Source organism: Watersipora subatra, chromosome 1 (assembly GCF_963576615.1).
Source record: "Watersipora subatra chromosome 1, tzWatSuba1.1, whole genome shotgun sequence".
NCBI classification, from domain to species: Eukaryota; Metazoa; Bryozoa; class Gymnolaemata; order Cheilostomatida; family Watersiporidae; genus Watersipora; species Watersipora subatra.
Window position 1 is genome coordinate 59,635,331 of NC_088708.1, and position 24,958 is coordinate 59,660,288.

Below are 24,958 nucleotides of genomic sequence, written 5' to 3' on the forward strand. Positions count from 1 at the left end.
TAGTTGAGGCTAATGATCCTCTCAAAACTGTTGTGCTGCCACAATCAACCTTTGTTAAACTTGACAGCTGATATATTTTGGTATTTAGTTAACGACGTCTAAACACAAGGCTGGTATTGCATAGCTGAACAACCTGCCTTGACACAAACCTAATTTGTTTAGCATTTTAAAATGATCACGCCAAGGATTTTGGCTATTGGATTATACTGAGACCATTATTAGCTAGTTTAAAGAGTTGACATGACCATTAAGAAGCTCAGTAGTGCTGCCCGCTGCCTTCGTCTCAGATCTTTTGTCTTTTTGTTTCAAGTAATAATTAGGTATGACTGATCAGCTCTCGGGGAATTGTAAATCGGTGTCTTACCGCTGCGTACCCGTTTCACAGTCCCTATCGGCGTAACTAAGTTAACTTTCCTCAAGATCATATGCCATAATTAATTACGGCATGGCAGCATTACCATAATGACATAAATATCTGATTTTTAACGGATAACACTACCGTCAGCTGTTACTGTGCATTTCCATAATTGTAAGGCTGGAGGGAACCAATGATCAAATTCAGTTTGCAACTAAAAGCTCCTTTTTATATCTGATCATGTCTATAGTTGGCAAACAGACTCTACGAGCGAGCGCTACGTAGACTGCTGCTGTGGCCGGCAGCTGTGCTCATTAGTCAGACAAAAAGCTGATGATACAGTCAGCGATAGCTGCCAGCACCTGATTAGCTGATTTCATAGAGCATAATCTAAAACAGCTTTTGCACCTATAGCTTTGGCCTTATTGGAAGCATGCTGGGCGTGCGGGAGTAACCTTCTAGGCTTTCCATAAAATATCGTTTTACTATCTCACCTGACAGCGACCTAACTGATTTATTTTCTAGTGTTAAGGGAAAGTATCAAAATTTCTAGGGCCCGTAATTCCTTGGCCTTGGCTGGTCAATTGAATTGGCTAATTCTCACGCTGGTGCTTGTAACCGACACTCACTTGAAAATGTATTCACGCCTCTGATGTGGTCGAGTTTGCTTAGAATTTAAAGTTGGTCTATTGAAATGTGACTCTCATTAGGAATGTGTGTTTAGATTATGAAAATGAAATGAATTACATGGAGTGAAGGAACAATCAGCTATTTCTAAATGTATTCAGTTCATTTCTCTGTCACAACAAACAGCGACAAATGTTACTAAACATTAAAATAATGCCATGTAACGAGCACTAATTCACGAGGAGACAGTCATTGTTCAGCTATACACTGCAGGCAGTTAACTCAGCTAATCTCGTTTGACAGTTGCTCTACAATTTCGCTCGTGGCTGCTCCATGTTTTCTTAAAAACAAAATGGCTTTTATAACCTCACCTAACTCGCCGTTGTTGCTCACATTCAGAATAAGGTTAAAAATATTCAAGTTGATTGTTTTATGATACGCTATTGGTATTCAGAAATGAGATGCAGGCGCAATCAATTCAGGGATAGTCTCTAATCATCCATGGGATTCTATGCTATAAATATCTGTCAGGTGCTGCTAATGGATGGCCTGCTTGTTTATCCTTTTCTCTTATATACAGACTGAGTAAATGAGTCGATTTTCACTGTTGCAATCCCTTGCGTATGGCCTACAGGTGAGACTCTTCGAGCAGTCTGACACTGATTAGAACCAGCAAAACTAATCTTAAGGCAGTGCTGGCATCTCATTGTTGCTTTTTCTTATGCAATAACCTCACCACTGAAAAATTCAAATCGAATTGCTAAATTTTTGCTTCAACTAAGAAGAATACTGGTCGATAGTAATTGAGCATTTGTAAGGACTGCCCAGACAATTATATTACTCTTGTGGAATAGAGACAACCCACCTTTGTTCTTGCATGAAAACTGACTACTGTTCATTATACAGCCCATATTGTCCCACACACCCACTCCTAGGCTGCAGTACAATATGCATATACAGTATACATGATAGAATAAAATATGGTTATACCTGCGATAGGGTACCATTTAATTTTAATAACAGTAATAATAACAAATGAAAATTATCGTACAGCACTCTGGCGAAGACCTTGCGCTCACTCATCGTCTGTCACGAGCCCGACCTATCAGTTAAAGCGGTTATTTTGTCGTCAGATACGGATGCATCTCAGACGATCATCCGGACCCCTGACTTTAGAAAAACTCAGCAAGTGTGGACTGAACTGGAGAAGCGGTTAGGTGGGGGAGGTTTCGACTGTAATAGTAACAATCACAACAGAGACTAATTGTGTTTACTCAAGGTTAAATTCCTAGTCCATATGATCAAAGCATGCCATTTTGTGTCAATATTGTAATGGAACAGAATATTTTAAAAAGTGATGAAATCTTATTATATGTTACTCGTTACACTTGCATGGATGGGCAGTTGTCTGTGTTTGAGTACGGCATATCAACAGATAACCATTTATTTTTGTAAGTTGTTTCTGATAGGCTTGTAGAGCAGTTTATAAGCTTATAATCTGAAAAAAATCCATTATATCAAGGTATTTTAGTTAGAGATTGATTCAAGACAGCCAGCAGTTGAACAATGGCTGTTGTTTTCGACACTTTTGAGGTCAACTTGTTAAGAGTTTGCAGTAAAAAAGTGGCATTTAGCGCTGTCCGTAGATTTACTGTCAATTATGGAAATCCTATCACCTTTAGAATAGCGGGTTTGTTTTGTAAATTTTACACTTGCTTCTCGATTAGTCAGAAACAACCCTTCTTGGTCTTTATATCAAATAGCAATTTCACGAGACAATCCGATTCACTATGAAATTTGTAGAATGTTGGTCGATGAAACGGTTTCTTTGTAATTTCATATTCTATTTCAGCATACAAGGAGCATCTAAAAAAAAATCGACCAAGAAAACATAAATCAACCAGGACCAAACATCATGAAGAAGCCCCAACCCCGTCAGATACCCAAACAACAGAGACCTAAAATTAGATGCTGCAATTAAACTGTTTCGGAGGTCTATTTCACTTCTTAGCTTTACAGTTTGCATGTCAACTGCTCTCAACCTTCCTGTGCTACATTTACTATGATATGGTATTTTTTCAATAGACTAGTCGAAGAATTCACAGAAGCCGTTAGTAAAGGCTCTTGACCGGCAGTACCTGTATTCTATTGTCAGCTTCAGGTACAATGTCAGTCTATTGCTGACCTTGTCACACGTAATTGATTATCCAAGTTGGAATAGCTAATGTTCTAGATTAACTGTTACATTATGCTGACTAGACTGATATTTGTGCTGATAACTGGATTCTCTTCATCTGTGAGATTTGCGGGCATGCTGAGTATTTCAGTATCTAGGCCAGCCACCAGTGCACTCATTGTTATACATTGCCTTCATTTTATCATTTATTCAAGATGGTCTTTTGGTTATTGTTTTAGCAAATTGTTCTACAATATTTATAGTATATAAAAATAAACACATTTGTTGCGACTAACTCAGTTATAACCCTCACAAGCTATAAGATCGTATGGATACATACATTTTTGGTTGGCTATTCGGTTATAAAAGTAGTGTGCAACTTTTTGACTTTCACAGGATTGGTAGCAAGGGTTGCACGGTTAGAACTATTGATTTGCTAAATGAGCCTTAGAAACAATACTTGCATCATGAGTGGAAGAAAAACAAAGTTACAACGACATATGAGTTAATGGTCACCTACAAAGGACACTAAAAGTGCCGTAAGCATTGTATAGTTAGCTACCAGTAACAAGATAACTATATCAGCCATCTGGCCACATTGACAAATGTCTGCTCTCGATGTGAGAGCTCTGGGAACGACAGAGACGGCGTGTGGTTTAGTAATATGTAGGCGGAGCTTATACGGAAATGTTCTCACGATTGGACGGCCCACGCTTGCAGACGAGCATCCTTTGTTGCACTAGGAGTAACTGCAATAAGTCGTCAGCTTAGTACTCTTTAGCTTCCGTCACATTCTTTTAATGCAAACTTATCGGAATTTATAGCTGGATGAACCAAACAGGATTTCAAAGGTATGCATATTAAAAAAGACACTCTTTACTGTGTAGATCGAAAACTCATCAGTATTTCATTGTTAATTTTCTGTCTGTGTGAAAAAATAAGTTTGCCGGTCTTCCATAGAAGGGAAGACCATATGCACTGACTTAGTTATAGGCCATAGTTTCTTTTTGCTTAAAATAAGTTTACAACATATGTAAGCTTTAGTGAATGCACAGTGCTGCATAAACATTCAAAAGATGCATTGTGAGTAGACCTTTACTAGAACAGAATGCCGCATGTATTCGTCCAGAGTACAGTGTGCAACCAGGTGTACATCCCACAGTCTAGCTATGGGCCGATAAAGCCAACAATTCTCAGAGACTTAAACAATTTGTATTAAGACAACATGTTTAGGATCATAGGGCTTGTCTCACAATATACCATAGTTACCCGGTAAGTTAATATAAAATGTTTCCCTTTTATGATATAAGTTAAAATCCACCTAAAAGCAAACCTGCAAAAGTAAAAATGTAGCCTAAGAGTCTGAGAGGAGAATAATTTTTTGCAGCATTAAACTGTGGGAACCACTTGCGCATTTTGTTTATTAGGGATTGTCCGATCAATGATAACCTACAAAATCTACTCTTTTGAAATCTCAGATGCAATAACATGGACTTTGCTATGTAGTTTATCAAATCTTTTGTGTTGTTGCATCACAGACCAAAAGCATGGTTTTCTACAAAGCGTTTTCTGTTGTTACACTGAATGTACTGACACACCAGCCAGCTAGCTGAGACTAGATAAAATTTTGCAGTCGCTTATGGGAAAGACAGTCCAATCAAGTTTTTCCAACTGGCTTCTGTCAATATGCCTCCCATAGTGTGTGATCAGTTTGCGATTATGACTCGATTTACTTAATTATGGTTCATCTTACTTGAACATTCATTAATGTTTAAATAAGATGAACTGTAGTATATTAACGACTGAATTGGGAATGCTTTTTCTCGAGTGATATGTTGTTGGTAACCATGGCTGGGTAAGTGGCAGAGCATTTCTTATAACAATGGTAACATGATTAAATAGAGACGGTACGTATCCTTCTTATTTCCTTGCAGAGGTTCTTGCGATTTGAATGGATTTCACAATTTTTTTACATCCAGGGTTTTTATGAAATCTTTTTATTGCGTTCTATTGTCTATTTACCTGTTACCTTTGTGTAGTTAAGTGTGACTTGTTGTGCATTCATCCAGTGTGGTCCATTTGTATTTTTTCATGATTATTATTAAGCGCATCAAAAAGTAGCAGATGGTAGGTACTAGATAGGTCTTTTGCGTAACAAGCATGGTAGTTAGGATTGCCAATCATTAATATTAGCTGAATCGTAATATAAACCAGCAAATACATAAGACAATCTTAAGTCTCATTATTTTATGCCCAGACCATTGATTTATAAGTTACATTTATAATCAACCTTATTTGATTAGCAAAGCTTTCAATTAGCTTCAACTAGGATCTTCAGATAAATATTTGCCACACGCAACCTTATCCAAATCTATTAGCCTGGTTTACATTGGTCTCCCGTCGTTTACGTGTAGTGACTATGATACAACCAAGAATGTTTGACTTCGTCAACTGTTTCCATTTGTATATTGTACGTAATTCACCCATGAATAGCAACCAACGTGAACTAGGCTTTAAAAAAACTTAATTTAGTAAAATTTTCATTTACTAAACGGAAACAAACTTATTTTCCTGTAATATTTTTTCTTCTGTAGTTGTTTGGCTCTTATAAATGGCAGCTGGTGTAAAGCAGGCTTCAAGTTCACTCAGCGCGTTATATTACCCTTTACCAGGGTGTTTTACCCTGGTAAAGGGTAAAACCTACCTGTGACTGCACGCCAACCACATAATATAATACATCATTCGCATACGTAATTTTCACCTCTTTTTAAAATAAAGTAATGATGAAACCCCTTTTTCACTTATTGTTACTTTATTAACTTATCTCTTTTATAATTTAGATTTCCACATTTGGCTTTTTACGTAGCTTCTTAGAATGAAGGCCGTTTTATTGCTGTGCATGTATGTATGTAATTACTTGTATCATTGTTGGGCTCTAAGACGAATCAAGCGAAATATATTCTTGTAAGAATATTTATTCCACCATAGGAAGGTTCTAATATAAGAAACGCATATTGGAACAGATTAGCTTCGTATTTTGAAGCTTGACTATAAAAAGTTCAGAACAAAACTTTTTGGCAGATATACCAAGTTAAGGGCCAATGTTATAAAAAAACAAGGCAATAGCATAATGGTGCACTCTCAATGTATCGATATCATATAATTATAGGTCTAGGGTACCACTAATGCTATAACACTTTACTGCGTACAAGTTGTTGCAGCTGTGGTTTAGGACACTAGCCGCTTCTACTTTTAGCATTGGCTCTATATGCAAAATTATAGTTTGTGTCAATGACTTGAAGGTTTTTGTTAAGTACATTCCCTTTTTTGACAAGTCAGGTCTATGTGGGTCCATAACCAGTTATAAAATAATTGTCCCATCTTCTAACAAAACCCTTCAAATGTTGATATTCTTAAATTGAGATTGTGGTTGATTTGGTTGGCATGGTAAGCTGATATGATTTCTACTCATTTAGAAAAAATGTTTTGAATTTTTAATCAATTTGGCTTTGGATTAATTACAAAACGCTGAAGGTGCATTTAAGGTTAGTATCAGAGATTTCCAGTATTTATAGTTACATGTGAAAAATGTAGCCCCAGATTGCATGTGGCATTACTCATTAATTCTCATTATTTGTTTACTTTGGAGTTTACTCATGAAATGTTTCAGAAGTTGACAAAATTAATACAGTATTAACCTTTTTATATTTCGAATTATACCACAAAAAATTCGATTTACCGCTCTTGGTCTGCCATACATTCGATGTTTATATGCTGTTGAATATGTATTGAGTACTGTTGCCTAATACAAGTACTTAGGCAAGTATAAAGGGGTGCATGTATACATGTATTAATGCAGGTATTTAGGCAGGACATGTATTATACATGTATTTAGTATTAGGTAGGTCTTTGAAAACCTAAGAAAATGAGTATGTTATATAAGCTAATATAGCGAAGAAATTGATGTCTGTTTTCAAATTTTTAGTGTAGCTAAAAATGATGAGTATACAGGTGATGTTTGTATAATATCAAAAAAAGTTTGCCAAGAACAAAATTAAAGATCGAGCAGAACGAGTTTCCATGATGCTATAGCAATGGCAATAGCAGTGTAGAATTGCTCATGATGATAGCCATGCGTCTTCAACAAAATAGCCTGAGTAATGCACCCAGTATTATTATATCACAAAAATGGTTCTATTGTTTTTAGCTGTAATGCTGGTTCATGCTATATCGGTATCAACCACACAATACTTCGGTGATCGTCTGCAATAACAATGATCACTCAATCGTAAACCTCTCTGCTTTTACATCAGCAAAATGTCCACAGCATAACGTTCCCATTATACAACGCTGTCGCCGAAATGATGAAATACTAGCCCTGCAGGTACTGCCATAAAAGAAAATATAGATCGAGTAATTCGCGACGGCCAATCATCACCGAAGGCTGTCGTGGACGTTCTGAGAACTATCGATAAAGTTTGACAGCTGCGAACCTTCCCGAAGTATCCCTGTTGCCTCGACGATGCCTTCGGTTTATGGTGCACACAATCGACAAATAATCACTAAGAGAACAGTGCTGACATATGGTGCACAGTGTGAACTAGCCTTTTCTGTTTACGCCTGATATGTGTATAGCAGTCAGTTTGAAATCGTTAAATGTCTTACAAAATGGCTTTTGGCAAATGCATCTCAAATCTATTTTTCGCCCCAATGATTCATAAAAAATGCATTGCGTCTAAATTATATATATATATATGATACATGTAGCTCTTTATTACAATATGAGCTGATACGATGATACAAGTGGATACGATGATAAATTGATCCGAGCTGCGTAGGGATGCTGTAAGGACGTCATGAAAGAAGACGGTGAAAATCTAACCTCCAATCGCAAAGATTTGTGCAATAATACGAATATTGATGTTTACATCATACGCAGTACTTCGTTGTTGATATGTTTAAAAAAAAAACCTTGAGTCGGAGGTTTGAGTTGCTTCGAAGAATTAAATATGCGACGTTTAAGACCATTTACTTGTACATGCTACGAAGATGAAAAATATGACAAAAATTCGTAGGTGTAACACTAGTGATTTACAAGGATGGCCAGGGTTCAAAGGGTTAACTTATAATCAAGGAACCTGATACTGCCTACTGTCGGGATGAGCAAGACTAGATAGTTCATATGATTTGTCCAAGCAATGGCAAAGCAATTTTAAACCATAACTGTCACGTACAACTTTTATCGTATTTACTACGTACATCAGTCACACTGATTCCGATTTTGTACTCAAAATAAAGATTAGTTCACTAACTTTCAGAGTAATGAAGGCTTTTTTACAGCGTTTTAATATCGGTCTCGAAAACAACACGATCAGCACAACAAGCTCCGCCCATAAATACATGACATAACCTAGCTTTTTAGGAACAGAAGTTACGTAGGGTTGTTTAGATCGATTTAGAATAATAGAGATGGGTGTTTTAAAATCCATTAATATCTAAATTCAGCCTTAAAAATAATTTCAGTCTTTTATTAAAGGTAGATAAGCTATTTAACATTGCATATTTAAAAAAGCGCGATAACAATGCTAGCTTGTGATAAAACCGCGCTTTTTGAGCTCATTTTTCTTGGCGTTCAGCCTATTTAAACATCATGTAACAAACTATGAGCAATTTTAAATAGTTTATATACCTTTCATAAAAGACTGAGATTATTTTACAGGCTGGATTTAGATAATAATGGGTTTTAAGACACTCAACTCTATTATTCTAAATTGGACTAAACATTCCTAACTTCCGTTCCTGAAAAAGCTAGGTTTCGTCACATATTTATGGGCGGAGCTTGTAATGCCGATTGTGTTGTTTTCGAAACGGATATTGAAACGCTTTAAAAAAGCCTAAATGATTTTGAAGGTTAGTGGACCAGTCTTTATTTTGAGTACAAAATCGGAATCAGCGTAGCTGATTTACCTATTAAATATGATAAAATTTGTACGTGACAGTTATGGTTTAATGTATCAAGCAGAGGTGTAGTGAATTTTATGTAGCTTGTTGGCAAATTTCATTTTGTATAGTAGTGTCGAAAGTGTATATATTCAAATTAAAACAAATTATTTTCTTGAGACAAGAATACAGGGATACTTGACATCGTTAGTCCAGGTATAACTTGGACACTATTGACTATGGTGTTAGAGCTTGTCATCAACAAATAACAAATATATTTGTTATTCTTTGGTGACAAGCTTACGTTTGTTATATATGTAATAAACATGAGGTAATTAGTCAAACACAAAACATTCTTCATCACCACTTTTTCAATGGTTTGTTTACCCAGGTAGGCTTGTTGTTCTCTTTACAGATTTTTAGCGTTAGTAAGGTATTACTATTAAATGATTTTTTCTTCTATTCTCATAATCAAACTCAGCAGGGATGACTGCTTCACTTCCTTCAAGTTAGATCAGTTGTACAGTTAGATCGCGTTCATGCCTTTTGTACTTTCTATCTGATTTGTACTGGTGTGAGATTTTCTGAGATGTTAATCCAAGATGAACACCCGGATGCCTATGCTCCAATAAAAGCCTGGTTCACATGGAGTGGTCAAAGCGACGGAATAGCACTTAGAGCCCCATAGCACCTTTTCTTAACACTTTGACATCTAGACTTGTATATCTAAGTCTTTCTATCTAAGTCTATCTTGTATATGTAAGTCCCCTGATCCTAGAGAGTATCAACAACTTTTAATCAACACTAAAAGTACATAGAATAGTATACTTCCTTTTGAACTGAACAGCATTTTGAAGTTTTAACCCTTTCACTGCCCTACACGAATTTATGCAAACTCTATGATCGACTGCCGTATACACATTTTTTGCAAAATTTACAGTTTCTGTGTAGTAACTGAATATTATTAGTTCGTGACAGCATAACCAATGATCCTAAGTATTTTTAAAGCATTGACAGTGATGTTCGAGTATTACTTCAAAAAATTAGCCTATATTCGTGAGGCTAATTATATAAATATAGTCTGATCAGAAAATTCGAAGTCAAAAGTGAACAATTTTTTTTACTCTCAAATTTTTTAGTTGTTATATGGCTCCTACAAAAACCTCCCATGGTAGAAAAGTAATAGTTTTTGTTGATGACATAGCCAATTCAGATTCAGACTTGAAGTAAATATTCAGATAATGAAAGTGACAGTACTGACTCTGATGGTGGTGAAAGTAATAGTTTTGTAAGAGTAAGAAACATTGTGAAGGATTGTAACGGCTTCGTAGCGATCGTAGCTTCACATAGCTTTAGCAATGCACATAATATAGATACATTCATTTTTTGCATAGCTATGTTCGTTAGCACTTTGGCAACAAAATATGAACTAAAAATGTTCTAGATAATGTTTGAAATTGGAGAGTGTTTACATATTATGCAGCAAAATTGGCAATTTTCAAAAAAATGGCTGGCAGTGGGCCAAAAGCTAAAGTTGTACATGGATGGCAGTAAAAGGGTTAAGCTTATAGAATACAATGAAATAAACAAAAGTAAAATGGTGTAAATAGTTTATATTCCAAAATCTATCAAAAAAGTGATGTTTTTGAGGTAGCAGATGAAATATAATGCTTGGACTATTGAATATATTTTCTTGGTTGGTGATAGCAGCTGTAGTAAGCTCTGAACTATGGTGAATGTAAGAACTGGAAGCATATACCTGGATCACTATCTGAGTCAATTTCTGACCCCTCGTTATCAAGAATTTAAACCAGTGCGTCATTGCGGGCTATCTCTTTTCAGTAGCCATCTTTCGTGTTTCGGTCTGTTTGACATGCTTTCAGTATTTTAATGATATCTCAAAAAATAATCAATTAATCGCCTTAAAACTTCGGAATTATGTTTAAAAGATATCAGCTGAAAAACGCTAAAAATTTTGTAATTTCAACTAAATCGAAAGTGGGCAAATTATAGCAAAACTACTGGGCCGGTTTTTCTCGGTTGTAAAAAATATACCCGTGTTAACTCGGACCCAGGCTTCAAAGTGTTAATCGACTTGTCAGACCACTAATCTGTGGAGCAATGAATAGGATACATGATAAACATTTGTTTAGTCCAGTGCATATCTATGAACTCGGAGTTATCTTCCACACGTCACTTTCGGTGATCTGCCGCAACCACAGTTACAGTGCTGGCTCTATCGATCACCTGCAAACTAGTTCGATCAGAATAATTCTCGAACTCATCGAATGCATTTTATAGAAGGCAAGCGTTTGGTTATCTACATAGCCTACAAACCTTACCCTATTTATGAAGAGTCTTAGCTGTTAATGATCCGTGAACACCGCGCTTTTCAACTGTCAAATTTTCTACCATACTAGGCTATTACGTATCACATGTACCCAAATCAAGGCAAAAACTACCACAGTTCTCCTACAAATGTGAGGGGATATGCAATTGTAATCCGTACTCCTCTCATGTCCCCATCGCAAAAACACTATGTGGGGGGAGTCTGAGAACGCCCATATTTGCAAAAATTCACTTTTATGTATGACTAACCATTGCTTATAATTTTGCAAATAAGTCTTAACATAGTAAATTTTGCTTTGATGCAGCTTCTAAACCAAAGAGCATTTTTAGATTAAAGTTTTTTGAATACTTTTAGTCTGGAAAGCTGTAAAATAAGAAAAGGAAATATTTTAATGAATTCCCTTTTGGCGTACCTGCGTATGTGAAGACTGAAATGCAAGACTATTCCTTTATTCACTAATGCTTATTATTAGTATGTTTGAGCCAATATTTGTTTTAACAAGCTAAGTAATTGATTAGGCCTATTGTTCAAGTGTTAAACTTTTTTAAGAACACTAAAAAGATGGTAGAAATTGACACTAAGACAAAATAATAAAAGATGTATAAATCAAGTTAGTGCAAACTTTACCTATTTCAAATTGGAGAAGTTACGTTGCATATCTTTATTACTACCTATAGGCCTACCTCCTAACCCGGAAATTGCTTAGCTTAAACATCTATTCACATGCCTTTAAGACAATGTGACGATAAAAAACATTACTGATTAATACTTTATTAATTAAGTTTTTTATAAATTATTTAAGCTGATTTTTTAAATGATCAGTAAAAAGAATCTGAAGTTTCAGATTTTTTAAGAAAAAATCGCCCGATACTGATTCAGATACTTAACACCCATGTCGGCACCGATACCGATTTCGATGCCAAAATCGGGGCAACTCTAGTTAAAACTACCCAAGTGTGAGTTTGAATGCAGTCAGGGGCCATGTTTTAGCTAGTAATGGAGTGACAACTAGCATCCAAATACAGTAGATGCTCCTATAACGTAAATAATCCGTTCTGGAAATGTTTAAATTATAGGGGTTTTACGTTATACAAACAGCAGAATACATGTAAATTGCCTAATCCGTTCCAAGATCTTCCCAAACTCACTCCTTTGGCTCTTCAAAAAAGTAAAAAACTAGACTTAACTTTTTAATTTAAAGGCTGTACAAAAACTGTGGTATAATTGGTTTGTATTGACAAGCTTTTTACTTTTTTTATTACTTGCACTCGGTTTACGGTTCATGACTACGGTAATTTTACAATAGGCTTAAGGGGAGCACACCTTCAACGTCACACACCACCTTGCGTGTGTGTGCGTGCGTGTGTGCGTGTTCGTGCGTGTGTATGTGTGTATGTGTGTGTGTCGTCGTATTAATCGTAAACTTTGAATACGACAATACTGGTACCTCTTGACACTGGTACAAATGTAAAAATGAGATATCGTACTGTTTTTGTCTGACCAAACGGAGCGATAATGTCGAGGCTCTTCCTACGGAGATAATACAATCGCCCGCTTGAAAAAAATTAGGCATTTACCACGATATAGCAATTGAACCTTACAAAAAACAAAAATAGAAGTTCAAGAAAACACGAAAAAGCATCGTGTTTCATAGAGTTAATAGAATTCATAGTTTCAAATAATTCGTCATTTAGCGTGTGCATACGCTACACCATATATGATAACGTCATTGATCACTACACTCTGTATAGCTCAGTAGAAGAGCGCGTTAATTTAAAACTTGCTGTTGCAATCCTTGTTAGTTCAAATCCTTCAGAATGCAAAATTTTAATTCCACGATTTTAACTCGTTCACACACAGGTGCGAGTTAACTCGCATATTTATAATGTTGATAAGCACCCAACGGGTTAACTCGCGTCTGAAATCTACCAACTCCTTGCATCGTTATTTTCAAATTATAAAAAACAATTTTTGATTAGTTAGAAAGAACAATTTCTGGCCAATCAGACAAACTTTAAATTATGCCTTTATATGACGTCCCTGGAAAAAGTTATAACCAAATTAGTACACCCATCTCAATATCTACCAAAACCGGAAATCACCGTGCCAACTTGAAATTTCATCGTCCGCGATAATTTTTTTCAACTCCAGAAGTAAATATGCATATTCAGAAGTGGTAAGACTTTGAAAGACTGCATAAATAAAATAGAAACATTATTTTTAATGTTTGAAAGTTTTTATCAACTTTTAATTTTGCCAAATTGAATCGTTATAGTCAAATAAAAATGTACTCTTCAGGCTGCCAGCCGCAGTCAGACTAATGTTATCTTTCAGTTTCGATAGGATCATATTGATTCTTGAAGCTGTCTATGAAGTTTGAAAAGTCAAGAACGGAGTTGTTGAACATATTTTTATTATTTGAAACATTTTCATGACGTTTTATTTTAGTTATATTGGCATATAGGTTTGCTATGCTTTTATTTGAAGGATGATACTCGTGAGGAAAAGTTCGAAGTTAGAGTTTCATGATTTTCATGTTCTTGACTAACTGCATATGTATAAATAATACTCATAACTATGTATTGGATGTAATAAATAAGTAATTTCAGTCAAAATTTGTATATTTTTCAACTTTTATGGTGCAAATCTAACTTTGTTTCAGCAAATGACAACTTTTTTTTAATTGGAAATTTCCTGAAACTACCTTCTTTGAGGCACGGATCTACATAAAAGGGATATGAGTTGTCTATATGAATGTAATATAATTTGAAAGATGAGACTTGGCTGGTTCTTGTAAAAATGAATGAGTAAATGATCTCAAGTCTGTCTCCTGTAGTAGTAATTTGAATTACGGCAACTTCCTAAAAAATTAGCTGGATCTGGGGCTAATCGCCTAAAAATTAGTCAGGTGCGAATGAGTTAACCCTTTGGCAGGTAGAGCGACATTATTGTCGTTTTGCGATACTGACGCCAATGGGCAGAGCGACTATTATGTCGCCACACGAACGTTTTTTATAAAGTGATTTCTGGTTAGCTTATTGCATTTTTTTATTTAATTTTTTTAATAATAATAAACTAAAATATATTGGTCTCTGTTAGCAACCAAAAAATTAGCTGTTTTAAGAAAAAAAACCATTGCTTTTGCAATATTAAACAAACGAAAAATCTGAAATAAAAACGTATTTGAATAAAATGGGGATTTTTGTTTGTAGCTTGTTTATGCTTCTGTTACTGCTTTCTGAATCTTTCCCAGAGTGCAACAACTTTCTTTTACTGTCATGGCGTCCTCCAAAAGCTATAGGCAAAGGCAAAGAGGAACAATAATAAGCACATGATGTCAAGACTGTGGTGTAGGCCTCTGCAAGGGCAAATGCTTCCAAAAGTACTATAGCTAGAGAAACACTTATATAAGAATTTGACTTATAAATATTTATTTGTATTCACCTGTATAATAAAAACACAATACGCATATACAATATCATAAATAAAAGTGTATCAATGATTTTTTTTAAATCAATTTGTGAAAAATTAATCTGCCCAGGGGGTCTCAAATTGCCCAAAGAAAACTTGCCTGCGAAAGGGTTAATAGCTATAGCTGGACATACCGAAGGGCAGGCAGATGACCAACATTTAAAAAAAAAAATAGATGCATGCTTGCAATACAAACGCCTCGTGTGCACCCAATAGCCTACACCCTATTACTAAGTCTCCATACAGCAATAGCGTAGCGATAAACTCCCGTATTCCATCATGGAAACAGCCGTGTCGCTCTCACTCTGCCATGATTCAGTAAATTCTGCCGTTGTTCTGTTCGGAAGCGAAACACCCACACGAAGCGCCATCTTTGGGCCATGAAAACGGTTTTATCAACCAATGGTGTCGCACTTGTGCACCCGTATCGGTCTCCCTTTCCTGTTGCTTCATATGTAGACATATGCCTTGATTATAGCACCCTATGGAAACGTGATCCGCTGACAAGCACAGCACTTTGACACTGGCACACACAGGTGTCACTACACTATCCTGTGGGGAAACTTGGCATAATATTATGCATAGGGAATTTGTCATAGCTGCAAGTCAGCTGTGATCATTGCAAGCATTGCAATTAACGTTTATATAAGTACTCTCATCACATGGTCAAACTGATACCATGAGTCGAGGCTGTTTAAAAAAATGGCTGTTCTCAACAGGCGTTAAACCTTCGTAAGCGTATCCATGACTCATATCAGCTGGGATGCCAACTTTCACCATGGACAATAGCTTGGTCTGTTGTTCCTTTTGGAAGTTGAACTGTGCTCAAATCTCGCAATGACTTCTGGTGGCTCACAAAGTTCTCATGAACTTGCGGAAGTCCGTCATCATCTAAAGTATACTGCAAATAATACATTGTAGTAAGGCCAATACTGGCCAGTTCCGAATGATAGCTATACAGAAGGATGAAATTCCCTGAAGCAGTCGCTGGTGTTAGGCATTGCAGGTTGATGCGTCTTAACTTGTTTTTCTTGCGATACCATTGCATCGATATTGTACTAGATTTTTTGGGTACTGGAAATACCATCATACAAACTAGCTTATAAACCAACCTAAAAGCACATTTTCTCACGTGGGGCGGCCCATTAGTGATACGTCCAGGTCTGGTAATACTTCATATGATCTATGCATGACACAAAGGCTCCAAAAATGTTTCTTTGCATGGTCCGCTCAGTGGTGCACTCTGTGTAACAATAGCATTAATACCATTACAGGTCAATTTTCAGATGTAAGGACTTCTACTAGCAGTTATCTGATTAGGTGCATTTTCTAACTCAGCATTTCATAAGGTTCATGTCTGTTGTCTTGTTGGCAATAGCTACACATGTGGTGCGCTCTACTGTATACGTTGCCTGGCTATCTTCTGTACAACGATGACTGTAGAGCAGCGATGACTGTAGAGCAGCGATGACTGTAGAGCAGCGATGACTGTAGAGCAGCGATGACTGTAGAGCAGCGATGACTGTAGAGCAGCGATGACTGTAGAGCAGCGTACCCTTCCCAATCATCTTACTCAAGAGACTAATTAAAGCCTTATGCTTTCTCTATTCAGGAGGGCTGTAATTTTCTGCGATAACAGACCTTTTTCTATTGCAGATCAGCACAACAGGCAGCATAGGAGTACTGAAGATTACTAGTCTTACCGTTTTACTAAACTTCACAGGAAATGCATCAGCTTGTGGGCTTCCCTTGTTGTCTAATTTGCATCTTATTGCTGTGTGTGCTGAAAGTTTCCGGTAGGTACAACATGTTCACTATTTTGTCTCACACATACTATTTAGTAGATATCTACAAATTTTTCATGCTGTGTGGATGAATCAGTCGTAGCATCATTGCTGCTTGCCATTGGGTATGGCCCGAAAATAAGCCTTTTCTAATAATATATTTGCCGCTGTCCATGACCAAAGTATCTTTGATCTCCGAACGATAGACCTTTGTACATTTTGAAGTTGCGATATTTTGTACTTTCAATTATAAAGCTGTAACTTTTAAACAAATTTGATGTCATTTTCTAGAAATTACTTCATATGTTGAGAAAAATATTTACCCTGCTTGTCAAAATGAATATTTATAAGCTGAGGTTTGATTGTACTTGTCAGCTCTAGGCAGAATATTTGGTCCTTGTTCTTCAGGCAATGCAGTACAGGTAGGATTGGGAATGTAACAGTTGTATCAAGTAGAACTCGCTGATATCAATGCCTAGCTTAGCTTAATTGAGTGTTTGGAGTGAATGTTAAAATAAGAACTGTCAACAAATCTAAACAAGATGTACTTAATTTAGTTTGCAATTCCCTGTTCCCTACTGCATCTTTTATGTCACCATATGTTATGTACCCATTTTGTCATACCAGTTCGGTTTAGTGAGTCCTAGTGAGTCTTGATGTGGATTGTATAACATTTATGTATATTTTCATAACATTCTGGCAGCTGTATTGTGTTATCTTATGGCTAACTGTATATTTTTATAGCTGTATTTCGTTACTGAGTACAATATGTTCTGCATAGTTTTCCCATTACAAGTCGGTCATTTGTATAGTTAGTTCATATATATGGCATTTCAGTAGAAGCATGCTTATGCCTGTCTGAAGCCAGCTAGTTGATTAGAAAGGCTTGTGTTTACGGCTACCATCAGTTTGAGGTACCTGCAAGGTTAATTAGTTGGTTTTTAGTTGCCTTCAAACTACTAGTTGCTCAGGTCATCTAAATCTTCTTTGAAAGCATAATTTGAAATTGATAGGTTAGGTTTTAAGCGTAGGATTTTCCATAATTATCACGAAAGACTAAATTTCATGTTAGATCTCTCTGAACAAAAGTGAAAATGTACTTAGTATGGACCAATAGTATTTCAGAATGTATGAATTACACAGATGCTGTTGATACCAATTCATAATAGATGATAATTTTATTATTAATATACTACACGTCGAATCGATGGCCATATGGTTGTGTATCAGTACGTTGGCTTGTTATAGTGACCCTTTTCATCTTGCAGTGTCCAGATTTTTCCCTTCAGAACTTCACTGATGTAACCCCACAATAACAGTCTTGCCTCCGAGCTAATTGCTCAAACTTGGAAAGTTTTGATTTGTTAGTCATCTTTGCTGTTGTACAGTCTTGTTAACACATGAATTACAATAATAACATGATATTTGTATGGCCTCACGACTAAAAACATTTTGCTAAAATAGCTAGGTATAGGACTGAGTGATTAACTTGCGTATCGCGGTACTGAAAGCCTAAAAATCACACTTCAGTGTTTTATCATTTTCATGTGTAGCGCTTTAATTTGCTTTTGTAGAAAGCAGATAGTACGCCATATTACGCATTTGAAAATAAGTTTTATTGCAAGAATTTCTTTGGAGCGGCAGCACATAGGAGTGCTTGTTACCTATAATAATAATATAATAACTACAACGAAACTATATTCAATTCAATTATCAATGGTATAGAAGCAATTTGTGCAAAATATTATTGACATCAGAGATATTTGGACAAACTTTAAGTTAAAACCAGTTTTTATTCGATCACAATAGAGATCTAGCCCATGTCATTCCTATAATATGGAGTCATCTCCTCATTGCGCAGTATGCTTATTACACAGAGCGTATGTTGAAAACTAATATTATTAAAGCTGGTCTGCTTGGAGTGTGCTTACTGAGCTCTTTAAACATCTTGATGTAATTATGCTCTGCTACATTTATGGTGTATATAGCCTGAGCTAGCTATGGTGTATATAGCTTGAGCTAGCTATGGTGTATATAGCCTGAGCTAGCTGTCAATGAATGCGCTCTATAGCTTTAGCTTACAGTTACCATACATTTTGACCGTACAAGTCAACGTGGTGGCGTATAAGTGGTTATTGAGGTTTACGAATTTCATTTAAAGTTCTAGTGTTGGCATCTACCTGCCGTATAAGTCAACCTCTTTTCTCTGGCTCAAAACGTTTGATCGGAATATTTCAGTCGGCATCAGAAGCGGGTGAGGTGTAGCTAAGGAAATCGCCTGCAATAATCAACTGCCTCAACAAAGTTTCCCATGTTTTTGGCTGTCATCAAACATACAACAATTAACAACAGAACGCGAAAAAAACAGTTTTGGTAAAGGCCACAGGGCACAAAAAACAACAATTCACCATCATGTTGACCATCGAAATCTGCACATATCATAAAATGTATTTTAAAGAGAAGCAATGCTGCGTCACAGGTTTCTGCCGGCAATCGTGATTCGTGTACAAAAAAGCATAGATGGATGATAGAGGATTTGTCAAACGGATTATTGAAGTGTGGGCTCGTTATCAGATAATACGAAAAAAAAGCATTGAATTCAAGAGAAAAAAACTTATATCAGAAGAGGATCCTTACGATGACAATTTGAATTGTGAAGAATGGGACTTTGTGTTTGATCCATTTTATGTTGAATAGGATTACTAGTATTTTACTATTTTGCAACTAGATCCCTATATGTCATGTCATATAATTTTGATTTATGGTTGTTTTTTGAATCCAATTTTACTGGAATTCGTGTCATGAAAAATGCAGTGATGTTTTCAAGGCTTAAAAAAATTACTTGATTCAATCCAATTATCTAATTTTCATCAAAAATTTAGCAACTCAATTCCCAATTTTATTGCACCATAGATCAGGTAAGAATCAATTCATTTCAATTTAATAAGCAAAACACTACAGTTCAATTCTCAATACTTTAGCTATCCTAACTTCAATGAATCAATTCAATTCAGTTCTTTAGACAACATCAATTATCTATCAATTCCGCCACCTGTCCACTAGCTAGCCTGTTCTGCCTTTGCTCTGAATAGAAGTTGCTTACCTACACAAATGTTGTTGGGTAACTCCTATGCAAAACAAGCCTAAAAATAAAATAAACATTGATTGTTGCAGTTTTATTTATCATATATCAGTTTCTCAACGCGCTTATCGAGGAAAGACAAATCCAAAAATCAATTCAAGATATTACCTATGAACAGCTTCATGAACAGCCTATGAATTACTCATTTACTCGGTTTGGTCCGATCAGAACCTACAGAACTGGAAATCTCCTATCCCATTTACTCAGCACCCCAATCCCTTACAGTAATTGAATTTGGTAACTACATATAGGCAGCAGCTAGTCAGAGGAAAAGGCGCAGCGTAGAGAAAAAGGGAAGAGAGAACGCTGCAGGCGTAGGCATCACATTCATGACGTAGACATTTTTATTACTCATAATTGTTAAACTAAAATGTTTTGCTTTGATTTATAGAATAACGCTGGCTGGTTATTTTGCAGGTGACTCGATGCTGCTAATACCTGAAGTGACAACGATTGAAATATCAGTTGACCATCCATTGAGAATTGACTGCCATGCTCGGTTGGAAGCTAACGGTGAAGTATTTACAAGTTTTTAAAGCATGATTTTATGCAGTGTCATGAATATCATGTTACCTTTGCTCTATTATATTTGGTAGGGCAAGCTGAGTAAAAATTTTCATGCACTGCTAAATTTATAATATCAAATTGATACCAGTATCTATGTAAGTACAGGTCCTATCAAAATCTTTCTACGAAATGCAATTGCAGACTACTTATCTTCAGACTACAGACTACTTGCAGTTCAACAAACTGTCTTTTTTATTTTTTTTTATTTGTTTTATTGTTTAGTTTTATTTGTTTTCAATGTCTTTGTTGCATGATTTTAAAACATTTGCTATATTGTTCCCTCCATGATCACCACAAAGTATGCTATACTGTTGTGCTCTGTATTTCACCTTGGGTTTATGCTTTTTGACTGCCCAACTTCTTTTATTTATTCAAACCTAATTATTTGTGAAATGAGCTTTTTAGAAAAATTACAAGACTGTCGAATATCACGACTTCCCACATTAATGAATATTGATTCTGAAAATTTGATCAACATCTACAAATATTGGATTGTAGAGGTTGATCAAATTTGTGCTATGTACATGGTTTTTCTATACAGGTGCTAAAAAATTAAAACACTATTGTGTATGATGAAGATATGCTATTTGACGCATTACAAGGTTTCTGAAAATACTCAAGATCGCAAAGCTGATTCATCCACTCGGGTTCAGTAATTAATTATAATCAAAACCGTTGCTGACCAATTATTGATCACCTGTGCATTACGTTGTTAAAGCAAGCAGTTTGTAACACTAAAGATTTTGGTGTTCCAATCTAGTTTATTTCGCTAGGAATGCAACCACTTCTATCTGTTGGTGTCTTATTGTTAATATCAAATTGTTGGCATGTATGTACCTGTGACACAATAGCTGGTGTTGATCATATCCGCGTTGTATGAAGCCAGCAATATCAGTTTGTTTAAGCAGTACACATCAAAACTTCATACATGAGTCAGCATATGGAATTATTAAATGTATTTGTAGTATGTAATACCTTTCTAATACCATTTTTGGGTGTCAAAGGCTATCTAAATATGCCTTAAACAGGTCTATACATTTTATGAAATCATTATGAGGCAGACAACTGGGGTTGCTCGTTGGATAATTTTATAATTGTGCACAATCAGTAAGGAAGATGAATGACAAATCTCAAGTCTTGTCACTATTATTATTATGCAATTGACTACGTTACAAAACTAAATATTCAATAACGCGCAACAACTTAATACCACATCATTTCCTGTTGCGCGAGAAACTTTTTCATAGCTTTGTCTAAGATAGTTTAACGTTCTTTATGAAAACAAATCTGACCAGCAACACATTGTTGTTGCGTTATCATTCTAGCCATTTCTTCAGCTATACATTGCTAGGAATTGAAGCCTATTCCGTACCACTGTCTATTACTAGGTACAATATTATATTGCTATTGCATTAGCTCGAAAGTCAGCAAAGTTTAATATTAGCTAGAGCTTTGTTTTATATTTATCAATCTTATTATTATGAATACAGCCATTCTCATTCAAAATCTGTATTTTTAGTCGCACTAAAACTATGAAAACGTCACAATTTCCTGCCTTGTTTGTGTGTGTAAAGTATTGCATATGTAAAGTATTGCCTATGTAAAGTATTACATTTGTAAAGTATTGCCTATGTCAAGTATTAAATTTTTAAAGTACTGCATGTGTAAAGTATCGCTTATGTCAAGTATTACACATGTAAAGTATTGCCTAAGTCAAGTATTAAATTTTTCAAGTATTGCTTATGTAAAGTATCGCTTATGTCAAGTATTACATTTGTAAAGTATTGCATGTGTAAAGTATTGCCTATGTAAAGTATTGCATGTGTAAAGTATTGCATGTGTAAAGTATTGCATGTGTAAAGTATTGCATGTGTAAAGTATTACACATGAAAAGTATTGCTTATATCAAGTATTACATTTGTAAAGTATTGCATGTGTAAAGTATTGCCTATGTAAAGTATTGCATGTGTAAAGTATTGCATGTGTAAAGTATTGCATGTGTAAAGTATTGCATGTGTAAAGTATTGCATGTGTAAAGTATTACACATGAAAAGTATTGCTTATATCAAGTATTACATTGGTAAAGTATTGCATGTGTAAAGTATTGCATGTGTAAAGTACTACATATGTAAAGTATCGCTTATGTCAAGCATTACATATGTAAAGTATTGCATATTTAAAGTATTGCATATTCAAAGTATTGCTTATTCAGTAATTTAAATGTGTAGTCTTCATCCCATCGTGCAAGAGCAGGCCAAGGGAGGCAAATCTATAAGCAATTTTGACAGTACTTCACCCTTTAAAAGGCTATAACAGTATGAACTGGTTAAAACTCTCGTTTCATTTTGTAAGTATAGTTTGCTTTGTACTATTATTTTGGGATTTCCTTTTGTAGGTTTAATGATTATGCAGAAAAATGGGAGTACCGCTGCTGTGACGACTGCCTTTAGTTTTCCTGAAGTAAACTTTAATCCACTTCCAGCGTTTAGTGATCGCATTACCTTCAGTAAGTTTGGTTTTCGAAAAGTAAAGTCATGGCAGTGCATTCAGATGACAAACTTAGCCATTGAGGAGACAGTGTCTAGGTGTCTAGTCTAGTCATTGGTAATAAATATCAAAATGGCTTGCTTGGGTAATGGATACAAACTTAAACCATCACTGTCACGTACAACCTTAATTGTATTTACTAGGTAAATCAGCCACGCTGATTCCGATTTTGTACTCAGAATAAAGATTGGTCCACTAACCTTCAAAGTCATTTAGGCTTTTTTAAAGCGTTTCAATATGCGTTTCGAAAACAACACATTCGGCATTGCAAACTCCGCTCATGAATATGTGACGAAACCTAGCTTTTTAGGGATGGAAGTTAGGAATGTTTAGTCCGATTTAGAATAATAGAGATGGGTGTCTCAAAACCCATTATTATCTAAATAGCCTGTAAAATAATCTCAGTCTTTTATGAAAGGTATATAAGCTATTTAAAATTGCTCGTAGCTTGTTACATGATGTTTAAATAGGCTGAACGCCGAGAAAAATGAGCTCAAAAAGCGCGGTTTTATCACAAGCTAGCGTTGTTATTGCGCTTTTTTAAATATGCAATGTTAAATAGCTTATCTACCTTTCAGAAAAGACTGAGATTATTTTTAAGGCTGAATTTAGATATTAATGGATTTTAAAACACCCATATCTATTATTCTAAATCGGTCTAAACATCCCTACGTAACTTCTCTTCCTAAAAAGCTAGGTTACGTCACGTATTTATGGGCGGGGCTTGTAGTGCCGATCGTGTTGTTTTCGAGACCGATATTAAAACGCTGTAAAAAGCCTTCATTACTCTGAAAGTTAGTGAACTAATCTTTATTTTGAGTACAAAATCGGAATCAGCGGGTCTGATTTACCTAGTCAATATGATAAAAGATGTACGTGACAGTTATGGTTTAACACTTAATCATTCGTGTGATCAGGTGAACTCTTACTAACTTCAACCATCACGTGATTACATTATGCAGACAAGTTGGCCATTGATTCCTGAAGCACAGATTCCTTTACTGATTCCTATCCTCTGAAGCCTTCACCTACAACCACTTCATCTCCGCCCGACTTGTTCTGAAGCTGCTAAATCTAGCTTCAAATACTGAGATTATAATTGCAATTTACACTCTTTGTCGAAGTTTATATACAGCGCCACCTCGGGTTACGATGACACTGTTATACAGTTTTTTCAACACACAATGTAGAATGCGATGATTTTTTGCCCTCTCTATATGAAATATACTTCGCCATACGCTATCAATAAAAACTTCTCTCAAAATTCAAATTTGCCAGTTGATGTGCTGAATACATCAGAATAACAAATATGCTGATATGTTTTCCACCGAAATACCTGTAACAACAAATCAAAGAGATACGATACTCGATCTCGTACAGTTCAGCGTTATTCGTTATTAGTTATTGTGAAAACAGAACCGAAAACAGATAGGTGATAAAATTTTAGTTGATAAAAAATAAAGTAAAATAGTTACAAATACATACTAAAACCTAGCTTTCAGTATGTATTTAGTAAGCTAAATATATTTAAGTTAAATTCAACATTTATGTTATATGTCTTCCTCAAGGTGAAAACTCCCTATTGAACTCTCCGTATTGCACATAGTAAGCTTACATTGTAACGTTACATTTTATTGCAGATCATAACCACTAAAGTTACTGTAGGTAACTATAGTTACTAAGGTTAACATATTATTTTTTTTAGTAATTTTTAATATGTACAGTACATATATAATATAAAATTTTGATGAGTTTCACCAGGGGGTGTTTGCATTAGATATTTACTATGGGTTTCTACGCCCCTCTATACGACATTTTCGCTTTATGATGCCAACACTGGAACGAATTGAAATGGTAAGGCGCAGTCCACTGTACTAGCTAAGAACACTTTCAGACTCTTTATTGTGTCGTTAAAATAGAGTCAAGAACAGGTGGGCTATCGCCAGCTTGCTTAGTCATCATGGCTTCCGACACTGCGCTGCCAGACATTGACCTATCA

General features: G+C 35.6%; 2 protein-coding genes across 7 annotated transcripts in view; both read left to right on the plus strand.

Moving 5' to 3' along the window:
• Positions 1 to 3,464, plus strand: part of LOC137392937 (LIM domain and actin-binding protein 1-like) — a 51,343-nt gene extending 47,879 nt beyond the window's left edge. For all 6 annotated transcript variants that reach the window (XM_068079328.1, XM_068079303.1, XM_068079319.1 and 3 more), the window contains one exon: positions 2,835 to 3,464. Coding sequence is in view for 5 of the 6 variants with exons in the window: in XM_068079303.1 (XP_067935404.1) it covers positions 2,835 to 2,944 (110 nt within the window). In the remaining variant the exon portion in view is untranslated. The remainder of the gene's footprint in view (positions 1 to 2,834) is intronic.
• A 432-nt stretch (positions 3,465 to 3,896) lies between these two features.
• Positions 3,897 to 24,958, plus strand: part of LOC137406287 (uncharacterized) — a 40,474-nt gene continuing 19,412 nt past the window's right edge. Inside the window, exons 1-4 of the mRNA XM_068092836.1 lie at positions 3,897 to 4,009; positions 16,576 to 16,715; positions 20,263 to 20,358; positions 22,808 to 22,918. Coding sequence (XP_067948937.1) covers positions 16,646 to 16,715; positions 20,263 to 20,358; positions 22,808 to 22,918 — 277 coding nt within the window. The 5' untranslated portion in view covers positions 3,897 to 4,009; positions 16,576 to 16,645. The remainder of the gene's footprint in view (positions 4,010 to 16,575; positions 16,716 to 20,262; positions 20,359 to 22,807; positions 22,919 to 24,958) is intronic.